This window comes from Coloeus monedula (assembly GCF_965178545.1).
Source record: "Coloeus monedula genome assembly, chromosome: 10".
In the NCBI taxonomy this organism is placed as follows: Eukaryota; Metazoa; Chordata; class Aves; order Passeriformes; family Corvidae; genus Coloeus; species Coloeus monedula.
In genome coordinates this window covers 8522463-8534932 of record NC_138790.1, presented here as the reverse complement: position 1 = coordinate 8534932, position 12470 = coordinate 8522463, and the positions used below count along the sequence as shown (strand labels likewise).

At 56.8% G+C, this 12470-nt stretch overlaps 1 protein-coding gene across 2 annotated transcripts in view; it reads left to right on the top strand.

The window, feature by feature from the left end:
- Nucleotides 1–5664: 5664 nt before the first annotated feature.
- Nucleotides 5665–12470, top strand: part of PAX3 (paired box 3) — a 74895-nt gene continuing 68089 nt past the window's right edge. For both annotated transcript variants that reach the window (XM_082288298.1, XM_082288297.1), the window contains exons 1-4: nucleotides 5665–5989; nucleotides 6882–7117; nucleotides 8473–8599; nucleotides 9272–9406. In XM_082288298.1, the coding sequence (XP_082144424.1) occupies nucleotides 5905–5989; nucleotides 6882–7117; nucleotides 8473–8599; nucleotides 9272–9406 (583 nt within the window). In that variant the 5' untranslated portion in view covers nucleotides 5665–5904. The remainder of the gene's footprint in view (nucleotides 5990–6881; nucleotides 7118–8472; nucleotides 8600–9271; nucleotides 9407–12470) is intronic.

The following is a 12470-nucleotide window of genomic DNA, read 5'->3' as shown; positions in this document are numbered from 1 at the left end:
GCCCGTAGCCCGCAGCCGCTGCCAGCCCCAGGACTGCATATGCACCCCTGTCCTGGCTCCGAGGGCACGTGTCAGTGCGGAGTGGCAGCTGTAGTATCACTTACTGCAGGATCTGGTAGTAATCAGAAAGGTGAGGAGTTACTGAAATACATGTTGTATTTATTGCTAGTTTACAGGGAGACAGAGGGCGGCCGGTGCTGCAAAGTGAGCCAATTGTAGGGTTAAGTGTTTCAGCCTTCGCCCGTGGGCAGCCTCGCCGGTTACGGGGCGATGGATTTCGGCCCTTCCCGGGACCACCTCCCATCCCCTGGGTGTTTGTTTGCTCCTTCTCACGGCCCCCTTCGGGGCCCCGGCGATGAGCTCTATTTCGGATCTTCCCGCCATGGAAGCGCTTTGCCGCTACCCTCCAGATTCTTCTTCCCTCCGTGGTGTTGGCACAGGCGATCCCGGAGGATTAAACCCTCGGAGGAAATTCTTCCTCAGGAGTGGCAGAGGCAGGGTGCCCTCCTTTCCCCTCGGCCCGGTCAGCGGAGCTCGAAAGTGGTCTCGGACTAGGGTCGGGGGATCTCGGGTGTTCTGTCCCCTGTTCCTGGCCTTCTACAGAGCCTCTTCTCGTATTGACCTGCCCCTTCTCCGACTGCCAGGCGCACTGTGGCTGTAAATTAATGAGAATGTAACAACTCGAAAAGGAAAAAAACAAAGAAAAAAAAGATGGTGCTTAAACGTGCGGATGGCACATAAAAGAGATGGAAAAAGGTTCAAAGCTTCCAGTGATGACTTTTCAACCTTTATTTATGTGCCTATTAATGCAATATCCATCATGGAGATACACATCTTTATCCTTTCAACTGATATGCTGGGAATCAATTGGATATGCAGATTACATTTCATAAGTTTCCAAATGTTAATCTCCCCGGCCCTTTGCTGGTAATTTCTTTTTTTGCCAAATAGTATTATGTTTCTGCCACCAAAAAAAAAAAAAAATTAAAAAAACCTACTAAAGATAATTAATCTTTAGGTTACTTGTTTCGAATTATTGCTAAGGCTTGGGCCCAGGTGCCAGCCCAGGAGCGAGCCCCTCCTGCCCGCTCCACTGAGGAGTCTGCGGGCTCGGGTGGCCCGCTGCCCCCGCAGCGCGGTGCTCTGTGGGCCGGGGGAGGTGTCCGAGAGGGTACTTTTCCCTTCTAAACCCGGCGGTGGGGTCTGCTTCCCTCCCAGCCTTACAGCTCGGCGACCGGGAAAGCGTCCCGCTGATCCCGCCACCGCGTCCTGCTGATCCCACCGCCGCGTCCCGCTGCCCTTCCCGGATGGCTGCCCCGGGGCTCCCTCACAGCCTCTGGCTGGAAGAGTAACGTCCCCGGACACCTCTGGGACCGTCAACGGGGAGGGGGTGATGTACGAAAATAGGGTGCGGAGCGGCTTTCCTGGGAGGGCTCTACGGCGGAGCTTGTTTCTGAGAGTGAGACTGGGCTGTACGGGGCTGCCTGTCCGTGTGAGCGGTCAGTTCTCCAGTGTGGCCGCCGCCGGGGTGTCGCGGGATGCCACCACCTGCCGCCTGTCTACCTGCCCCGCTTCTCCGTCCCACCACCCCCCGACACTCCCCAGCGCTTCCCGTCCCGAAGCAGGGGATTCGATAACCGTTCATATTACACGGACCCCAAATTACTTGAACAGTACTGAAGTTTCTCTTCTATGGCATTTTACAACTCGCCGTCCTACGCGGGTCACTCTGGTCCGAACGCGTCGACACCGGTTTGGCTTAACGCGCCTCTGGTCCGTGGCAGCGCTCGCATGCCCCCACGCCTGGCTTGCGGTTGGGAAGGACCCTCCTAACGCGGAGCAGACGCTCGGGGTGGAACAGCGGCCACTGGAAGCCCGCAGCCCCAGCTCCGCAAGCCCAGCTCCGCATCCCGCCGGGCACACGCTCCTCTGCCCTGTCCGGGAGGCCGTGATCGGGTGGTAGAGAGTCCCCCAAACAGACAAAGCCGCTCGCTCTACGGGAGGGGAAGGAAGAGGGAAACCTCTGTGAATGGAAAGCAGTTAGGCAGCGGGTAAAGCCGAACCGGGCAGCCCCGAGAGGTTGCTTTTTGAGGTGTTTATGGTGAGGGCAGGATGGAGTAGGAAACAGCTGTTACGGGCGGCCATACTCAATAGTTGCGCCAGTCTTGACTTCCTTCGTTCGTTCTTAGGGTTGTTAGTGTTGGTATTTTTCGATTTTCTTTCTCTCCTTCTCTCTCTCTTTTTCTCTCTTTCTCTCCATGTCTACCCTCTGCCTTTCCTTTCCTTTCCTTTCCTTTCCTTTCCTTTCCTTTCCTTTCCTTTCCTTTCCTTTCCTTTCCTTTCCTTTCCTTTCCTTTCCTTTCCTTTCCTTTCCTTTCCTTTCCTTTCCTTTCCTTTCCTTTCCTTTCCTTTCCTTTCCTTTCCTTTCCTTTCCTTTCCTTTCCTTTCCTTTCCTTTCCTTTCCTTTCCTTTCCTTTCCGTTTTCCTCCAAGCACACGTTTTTATGTACGAAACTGTAGTCTCCACCTCCCTTGGAAAGAGCCGGGGAATTCGCTTCAAAACCCGTATGAGAAATGAATTTGTGCACGCAAAGCCGGAAAGAGTGTAATTGATTTATTTCTAATAGAGGGGAGACCAACACTGTTTATCGTTCAGAAATGATTGCCTGTATTCTTAATAGCTCTAATTTTCACTGTCCATTTGATGTGCTGCAGGTTTAATATAGAGCACTTACTAATCCAATTAAAAGTGCACCTGGCCTGGAAGAGCTCTGTAATTAGCAGGAGCGTTTTTAGCTATTTCCACTGGAAAACCGTGAAATCATCTCTGCTGGCCTAAAGGACTGTAATATGGGGGTGGGGGAGAGGAGGGGAGGGAGGAGTGGGGACAGGCATTCGTGCCTAATCTTTTTGCCTTGAATTTTTCACAGTTCCCGTGCGGGAAGATGAGGCTGTTCCATCGCGGGGCACTCGGTGTCTGGTAGCGCAGGACCGCGAGGGCGAGACTAGGTGGGTTTAACACCGCTTTCCACTGCCGTCCACGCGAGCCCGGCCCGGGAGCCTGTCCTGGGGAAGAGGGGCTCGGTTTTGGGGCTATGGGGACGCGCTGGGGTGGCAAGGGCCACGGCAGCCCCACGGGGCCGGGCGTGGAGTGGGGTACTGGAGCTGCTGCGGGAGCCACCAGCCCTGTCGGGGGAGGCGTCCAGGCTGCCCCTGCCCCGGCCCCGATCGCCGGCCGGCAACGATGGCCGGGAGCAGCGGCGGCTCCGGAGCTCCCGAGACGGTTTCTGGCAGGGCCGGCACGGGATGGGCCTGCCGGGGCTGCCCCGGGAGCGACACTGGCTCCGCGCAAAAACACGCGGCACGCACACGAAGGCGCGTCGTTAAAGGGGGGGGGGGGGGGGGTGGTGGTGGTGGGGGAAGCAGCTCAAAACCACTGCCCAGGCTGGCTCTCCTGCCGGGATGAGGGGCTCCGCTCCTCCTCCTCGGCGGATGAGGGGTCGAGGCAGTCCGCATTCGCGCCTCTCCTTTCGTGGACGAGGATTACGGCTCGAGCGTCACAACGGCACCCATCGCGATGGGTAGGAAGGGTTTCTGCTCCCATGCTCGGAGCCGCAGTGGTACCGGCGGGGAGTGAGGTGGCCACGGGGATGCTGTTAGCGCCGGGTGCACTTCGTGCGGCCCTGCTCCCCGCCGCGAATTAAACCCTAAGGAGTTTCGTCCCTTTTTTCCAATAACATTTCTACCGACTTCCTTCCTCCAGTAAAAGCGAGTGGCGAGTGGCGTGGCGTCGTTTGTGGAGCGACGGCTAGGGCCGCACGGCTTCTGCCACCCCGGCTCGGCGGGGCCGCCGGCCCGGGCACTCCCGCGCTGCCGCAGGCGCTCTACCGCCCGGCTCGGCCCATCTCTCACGGGGCTGCCTTTCCATAGGGCTCGCTAACGGGTTTCCCAGAGCTCCGGCCACCGGGGTGTTTGCAGAACACAAACGCTTCGTGAAATACACGCTGACTTTCACAGCATGCGAATTTTTCCTGCCAGCCTTTCCCTTGGGCTGCGGGAGCGTTCCCGGGCAGCACCCGGTATTTGGATCTGTTTGTGCGCATTTGAAAGAGAGGGAAACCGCTCGGTTTGGTGGCCGGCGCGCGGGGCTGGAGAGAGAGAGGGACCACGGGCTAGAGCCTCCCCAGCGTGCAGCGGGTGCCGGTTCTGCTGCGGACCCCTCGCCCCCCATTGCGGAGCGGGGCCCGACGCAAACTCCGAGTTTCCCCGGGGGCCGCGCCGTGCTACTGCCGGTCCCTCGGCGGCCGGTTCACTTATTATTGAAGCTCCGAAGTTCTGCCTAAATAACACGAACCCCCGCCCTCCCTGGGGCCGGCCCCGCAACGATCGTCCGCCTCGTAAAGGGGACGCGGACTGGGAACCCAGAAAACACTTTCCCCCCTCATTTCAAAGGAGGAAACCTGAGCGATTCTCATCCTTTTGATTGATTAAGGTCTTGAATAACTTGAAGCTCGGGAGTGACAGTTCCTGAATAGACGATTGCAAATAAAGAGCCCTGTGGAAAGCCGGGCTGGCACTTCGGAGTGTAAAGGAGGCGAGTTTGCTGGCACTTACCAAGTTATAAATAAAAGGCCGTGCACAATGGTACCTTCTCTAAGGACAGACAGTCTTTACAACACTCCTGGCGTCATATCCTGCTGTGGGCACTCCAGCTCCGAGGCAGACTTTACCTCTTTTATTTTTCCAGCAGTTTAGTTTGAATACTACAATAAATTCCTGGGAACAAACGCTTGTTAGTAAGGCTTTAACACGCACCGTCTCGCACCCATACACACTCACATATAAACGCTCACGCACACGCATGAAACGCAGCGACACCCTTGTCCCACCGGTTTTTAAAGGCAGACATCCCCACGGAGATCTCACTGGCAGCTCTTGCTTTCAAAACCGTAAGCATCATTTGCTCCAGAGATATTTCTTCTGGTCGGAGAGAGTTTTCGGTAGTACTTTAGATTTCAAAGTAAATAAGTAAAAGGAAAGAATAAAGGAAGAAGCATTTTTCCTTAAAATGAAAAAGGTTGTTCCCCCCACCCCTCTGTTGGTTCTCGGGGACCAGAGCCAGGAGAAAAAACGCTTCATGGCAGCCAGACGGGGGCTGTCCTGCGGAGTCCCGCAGTGACACGGGATCCTGAGCGATGCGATGTCCAGGCCTCCCCGGCTGGTGCTTCTCTCCCGGGGCTGGGGCGGCCGTCGGGGCATCGGGTAGATCCCCATGGCCCGCCGCCCTCTGCTTGCGGCGAAAGGGCCCAGCACGGCTCTGCCCGCGGGTTCAGCGCGGGGCCGTGCCGTGTCCTGCAGTGCGGTGCGGTGCGGTGCGGTGCCGAGCCGAGCCGAGCCGAGCCGAGCCGCGCGGTGCCGGTCCCGTCGCGCCGCCGGTGCCGGTCCGGTCGCGCCGCCGTCGCGCCGGCCGGGGCGATGCCCGAGAGCCGCCGCTCGCCCAATCAGCGGGGGCGGCGCGGCCGGGCCGGACGGCGGTGGCCAATCGCGGCGGCGCCGCCGCCGAGCCGCGCCGGGCACGGAGCCGATAAATGCTCCCGGCCCCGCGGCCGCCGCTCCCCGCCGCACCGGGGACACCGCCGCCGCCCCCCGTCCCGCCGCCCGCCAGCCCTCCCCGCGCCCAGCCGCGCCGCCCGGCGGGGCTCCCGCCCGGCCCCTGCCCTCCCGGTGCGGGGCAGCGCGGGTCACTGACAAAGGGGTAGCGGCGGAGCTGCCTCCTCCCCGCCCCTCGGCGGCATCCCCCACCCCCTCCTGGACCGCTCCTGATTCGGCGGGGCCCGCTGACAGCGCAGGTCTCCCCTAGATCAGCCCTCACCTGGATATAACCCTGCTGGCCGCTGCCGCCGCGATGACAACTCTGGCCGGAGCTGTCCCCAGGATGATGCGCCCCGGGGCCGGGCAGAACTATCCCCGCAGCGGGTTCCCGCTGGAAGGTAAGGCCGCGCCTGTGCTGCTCCCGGTCGGGAAAGGGATAATCGCTCCGTGCCGGGACGCCGGAACAAAGCGGCCCCCCCGGCCCGCCAGATCTGGCGCACGGAGGACTCCAGGACAGCCGCCCGGCTCGTGCCTGGGCTGTCAGAGCAGGGATTTGTCCCAGGACGGACACGGCTCGGGCCACCGCAGCCGGCGGCTCCGGCCTCGTACCGTGCGAGCGGCCCGTCCCGGGAGCGGGAGGAACCGACTGGGAGGTCGGCAGCGCAGCCGGCCCAGGCTCTCTTAGTGGAGTGGAGGGTGGTGGTTTGGGGAGCTCAAAGTTCGGGTAAAAGTTAGGAAAAAAAAAATTAAACTCAAATAGAGGCAATGCGAATCGAAAGGAAGTTTAGAGCCGTGGCACCGGGCCGCTGCAAGTGGCCGCCCTTAACCAAGGTAGCGGCGGTGCGAGGGCCCTGCAGTGCCGGGGACTATCGGGCCCCTGCCCGAGGGAGGACGGGCGGCTGCGGCGGCTCCCCCCGCCGCTCCCGGGGCGGCCGAGCCGGGGCCGGCCCCCGCGCCGCCGGGGACACTGCGGCCTTCCCGCATCGCTTCCCCCTTCTCCGCCGGAGTCGGGCGGGCTCTGAAAGCCGGCTCCGGCTGAGTGCAACAGGTGAAGCCCACGGCCTCCTCCCTCCCCTGTCCGCCGGGCCGGCGGCGGGGTCTCCACGGGAGCTGCGGGCCCTGGGCGCACTGCGGGGTGGCGGGGCAGGCGGGGGTGAGTTGCCTTATAGAAAATCAACGACAAAAAACCAATAAAAACAACAACAACAAAAAAGACGCAGCAGGATCCGAAAGAGACGTTAACTCCATTTACCCCCCCCCCCCCCCCGCCTCCCTTCCCTCCTTTTCTAGTCTCTACCCCTCTAGGCCAGGGCAGAGTCAATCAGCTCGGAGGAGTGTTTATCAATGGCAGGCCTTTACCCAACCATATCCGGCACAAGATAGTGGAGATGGCCCACCATGGCATAAGGCCCTGTGTCATCTCCCGCCAGCTGCGAGTGTCCCACGGCTGCGTCTCCAAAATTCTCTGCAGGTACCAGGAGACGGGCTCCATCCGGCCGGGGGCCATCGGCGGCAGCAAGCCCAAGGTGAGCCCCTCCCGCCCGCCCGGAACAGGGCAAACTCCGGCCACAGTGGCGGGGAGAGAGGTCCGACCGGGACATAGCCCGGGCTGGCCGGCACCGGGGTTTACAGTGGGGACGGCGACAGCCGGGAGGGCCAAGGGGACTTGCGAGGCCGGGGGTGGGCGCAGACACTCATGGGGCACAGCACCCTAGCTGTGTCCTCGCCTGTTGCTCTCAAACTTCCCGAGGCTTTACAAAATATTGTGTGAGTTCTTGGCAATAATATACTTTTAATTAAGGAAATGCTATTAAAAAAATCTCAAACGAAAATAGGGCGAAAAGCGTGGCTTTTTTAGCGCTTGGCTTCCCAGAGCCCCGCGTGCCCCACGCTCATTCCCGCAGGAGCACAGGCGGGCTCAGGGCTGCGGGACGGACCGGGACGCGACTGGTCCGGTGGTGGAGCTGACCCAGCGCGGCTGGATCGGCCCCTCCTCGGTTTCTTTGAAAGCGCGAAAAAACGACCCGTATTTCTGTCTGTCTCTTTATTCTCCTGCTGTTTACTTTTTCTCCCTGCTCTAGAGCTGCGTGTATTTATAGCTACGCTAACGAAAAGTTTGCGCTAACAATAATGGAGACTAAATTTTTTCCCAAGAATAGGCTTCTCTTCCTCCTCCTCCAGTTTTTCTTTCCCACTAAAGCGAAGTAAAGGCTTGAATTTTTATTGGAAGTTGTTGCTAGATTCCAACCCCCCCCCAAGCCTCCGATTATTCTAAAGTAGTGAACTGATGCCTGAACTTTTCCTTTCGGTGTTAGGAGTAGAGGTAATTTTTTATAAGCATGTTACTCAAACGTAATGTTATTGTCAGCCTGGAGATCGTTCTTTATGTTTGTTTTTTAGCTTTATTTTCAAATCACGAGGCTACCAAAGAAAAATACCGGTACTCGAATCTTTCCGCGTTTTTATTACGCTGGTTTTTGTTCGGAGCTGCAAACTTTGTTCAGCCGAAACTTTACTGACCTGGAGCTTCGTTGTCCGGAGTCCTCCGCTGGTCACGACCTGGGATTTTCTCGGCCGCACGGCAGCCGGTGCTGCCTGATTCAGGGCTTTCCCTGCCGAGGGCTCTGTCCCACCTTCGCGGTAGCCTCCCAGGATTTTCTTGGACGCTTCGTTTAACACAGAGGGTGTTCGTCTTATGCGGGCCCGTTATTAACTTCTGTGTCCCCTCTTATTTCACCCTTCCCGCATTCGGGTGTTTAATATCGGCTTTTCTAAGTGGGGCCAGTGTCGGCTCTCGCTGACGACGGCGCGGGTGGCTCCGACCACCCTGGGGCTCTGGCCCTACAGACTGTGCCCGCTCTCCTTGTCTTTACTGAAGCAGGTGACGACGCCGGATGTTGAGAAGAAAATCGAGGAATACAAGCGGGAAAACGCCGGCATGTTCAGCTGGGAGATCCGGGACAAGCTGCTGAAGGACGGGGTGTGCGATCGCAACACGGTGCCGTCAGGTACGGAGCGGGGATTTCAGAGGGTCCCGGAGGGTCGGGAGCGGCCCGGGGAGGGTAGCGCGGTACCAGGGTGAGCCCCGTCCCCTCGGGATTGGAGCCCCGGGCCGGACCGGTGCCCACAGAGCAGCCGGCGCTAGCATGCGGTGCCTCTGGCGCGTCCCGGGAGGATTCCTGCGCTCGGCGGGGTGTTTTCAATTAAATTGCAACTGCATCCCCCACCCCTCCTCCTCCCGATGCTTCCCCGCTGTCCCCTCCGGGCTGCTGCAGCAGGAGGGCTCGGGGCTTGCCGGAGACACGGAGCTGGGAAGCCGGAGATGGGGAGCAGCTCCCCGTGCCTGCCGGTTGTTTGCGGGATGGGATGGGGGGCACATGGAGCCGGAGCAGTATTTGTGTGGTGTCTGCGGGTTTTTATCACCCATTGTGCGGGCTCGGGGAAAAGAAAGTTTCTCGGGAGCCGCTGTGCCCACGCTGGAGCGTGGTGCAGGACGGTGCCCCCTGAAACCCACCTCGGGGACCGGAGTGGGTAGTTGCCTTCCCTAAGTCCTGACTGGCAGTGGCTGAGGGATACGAGCCAGCGGCACTGATGGGGGATTCAGCTCCCCGGCTCGGCCCGAGAGCTGCGGGGAGCTGCTGGGGACGAGGCGGTCACAGCTCTGCACTTCCCCCCTGAAGTGAGCTCCATCAGCCGCATCCTGCGGAGCAAGTTTGGGAAAGGTGAGGAAGAGGAGGCTGAGCTGGAAAGAAAGGAGGTGGAGGAAGGCGACAAGAAGGCCAAGCACAGCATTGATGGCATCCTCAGCGAAAGAGGTAAAGTCCTGTTTTCCCCTGCTCTCTGTGGAGCCCTGCAATGGGCCAGTGCCAGTGCCAGTCCCAGCTGCTGGTGGCTATCACTCCCATTCTCCCAGAGGTTGTCCTAGGGCCAGCACAGCGGGAGGTGTAGGGCAAGGAGTGAGCTCTGACAGCCTGGCTGCCACATCCCATCGTGTCCCATTCCCCCACCGGAACGATCCTGCAGTGTGCAGGAATGGCACAGAGGTTGGAACAAAGATGGGAGTCACTGCTAGTTTGGCTTTCAATAACCAGGGAGCAGGGAGGGTTGGAGCGATCACAGAGCCCCTCGTCATAGCCATGCAGGGGCTCCTTTCCCAAGCCAAGCAAAAGGCTGCAGCTGCATAGAAGGGACAGTTGTAGGAAAAAGCTGCGGAACCCCGAGTCTCTGCAGTCTGAACAGGGCAGGGAGCCACATGTTTTGTTTTTTCTGCTCTTAAAACTGCTGGGAAGAGCATGTGTTGGTGTTTGGCCAGGGGCTGCGAGGAGGTTGCAACCTGAACAAGGCGGAGGTGAAGGGCTGCTGCGGGGGGACAGCTGCTGCTCCCGCTGAAGCCATGCCTGGAAGTAGTGTGTGGAAGTTGCTGCCCAGCACATGCACAGGCACTGGAGAAGGCGAGACAAAAGTACCAAATGAGCTGGTCAAACATTTGTACAACTTTTCCAGCTTTTACAAAGAAGGCCTTCTATACACAATCTACACTTGGAGATGAACTTGGAAAACAAAGAGGGGGGAGTCCATTGAAACTCACACTTTGGCTTTGCACAGACAAAGCTTCAGCTAGCAGCAGCTTGATGTGAACAAAAGAAGGCAACCTTTTTATAATTCAAGGAGAAAAGAAGAGAAAACAGCCCCACAAAAGGCTGAGAAAAGACATTATGGGCTTGCAATGAGGGATGAATTATTCAATGAGCCCCTAATAGCTGATGCTCCATGCAGTTTTATGGACTCTCCATCGTGGAAAAAAAAATAGCTGTTTTTAGAGAGAAAATATTTATAGCATTTCTAGGCATCAAGGGATGCCGGTGTCATTCAAGGACAACTGAAATCCATTCTTTGACAGTACAATATGTCCTTGTTTTGTTGGAACAAACCCCTAAACCCTCCTAAAACTTAGTTTTCAACTGTTATTAAAACTTTCAGGGAAGTCTCATCTTCTACGTGTCCGTGTTTGCAAAGATGTGTATAATACAAACATGCAGAAGATGCTGGCAAAATTAGAGATTTTAAGGCCAGAAGGAACAGTTTGATTGCCTGGTGTAGTTGCCCGCATATGATCAGTCCAGAGTTTACTCCAGCATCTCCCTCAACAGAGGATTTTTCCAAGAGGGATGTACACCAAGGTCAAAAATAGCTAAATTCAGTGCCCTAGTTGTTAAATATCTAGCTTTGCTGCCTTCTTGAATTTCTCGACAGAGATTAGAAACAGAAGATAGTAAGCCTTGATAATATCACTGCTTTATGGAACAAAGAGCGCTTAATAGAGACAGCAAGAGAAAAAATATTGTTATCAATATAACCCATCCTTCTGTTTCACTTTGAAACAGTCTTCCTGTTCTTTGACAGTCTGCCCTTTAAAGTGGGGCTCCTGATTTATCATGAGTCAGTGTCTGGGTGCGTGGCTGCCTCCCAGCAGCCCAGGGGAGCCCCAAAACTCTTGCAGGAAAACTGCTGGGGCCAGTGGTGCCTTGCTGCAACAGGGGCTCACTAGTGCCTCCCAGCAGAGTTCTATGAGGAGGCTGCATTCCACCTCCTGATGTACCTTCTCCTTCACTTTCTGTGGATGTGTCTTATTTTGTTTGTTTTGAGTTCAATCAGTAGCAATTTTCCCCTTGATTACATAGGGTAGTATAGCCCTCTCCTGCCCTGGGCATGCAGGTTTTTGCTGCGTGAACGTGACCGGACAGTTCTGTGGTAACGGCAGCTTTGGTAATCCCATCTGTTCTGTGACAGTGGCTGGGAAGGATTGGCAGTGTGAAAGAGAGTGTGCTCTTCCCCACAGCAACGCCTGCTCCCCCTCCCTGACTAGCAAGCTGTTGCTTAATCTCATTACTGGAGTGGCTGGGATGCTGCAGTGCGACTGTGCTGCTGCTCCAGAAAACATTTGTTGCCATACTCATGCCCTGCATGGAGTGCGATACTATAGGGACTGCACAGCACTGAGACCATTACAAGAAAAAAATAACCATAAAGGAAGCCCACCACTACTTCGTGTCTGACCAACAAAAAAAAAGTTCTACTTCAACTCCCCTTGCCAGCTGAGGATCTTTGATTTCACTCCATCTATAAAAATCATCCTGCTCTCTTACTGAAATAACTGGCAGAGCTCCGAAGGATTTTGATGCTGCAGGATCATATTTGCCAGCACCCACCAGCTTGGCTATGATGCCTGGTGTGGCAGAGGGTGCCCGCTGGCAGCACATCTCAGATGCCCTTTCTGACACCCGGGATGCTTGCGGAATGTCCAAAGGGTATCTGTGTGCTGCACAGCAAAACCCTCAGGCGGTAGCTCAATGGTGAGTGCTCCATGTTACAGAGGGAAGCCTTTTGTAGCTCTGCCCTTGGGGGCCTGAGGTATCCCAGAGCATGGGTGCCAGGGAAGATTACGGGATCGGTCAGAAAGTGACTCCCAAGGCTGAGCATGAAGCAAAGTATGGCTCTTCTGCTCAGGAGCACACATTAGTGCTGGACATTTGCTGGTGCTGCCTGAAATCCCCTCCTCGCCTGGGCCTTCGGGTGGCTCAAGGAGTGGCATTTTTTCCAAAGATAAGGAGAACAGTTGTCATTTTAATGGTAGCTAATTCAAGATTCAGGGAGTATTTACAGCAGAGTGGAATTTGAGAGAATGGAAACATGATGTTTTTTGAAAATGTGTGATAGTGTATCATTGGGATTTCTCCGACCACATGTATATGTGTAGGTAAGCTTTTGTATGCTGGGTGTGATTCTGTTTCAGCCTCTCTTCTTGGATACTTACATGTGATTCGCACACTGTTTACAGATAACGCATGTGCAACTCTGTACGTGCTGTATTTCAGTGTT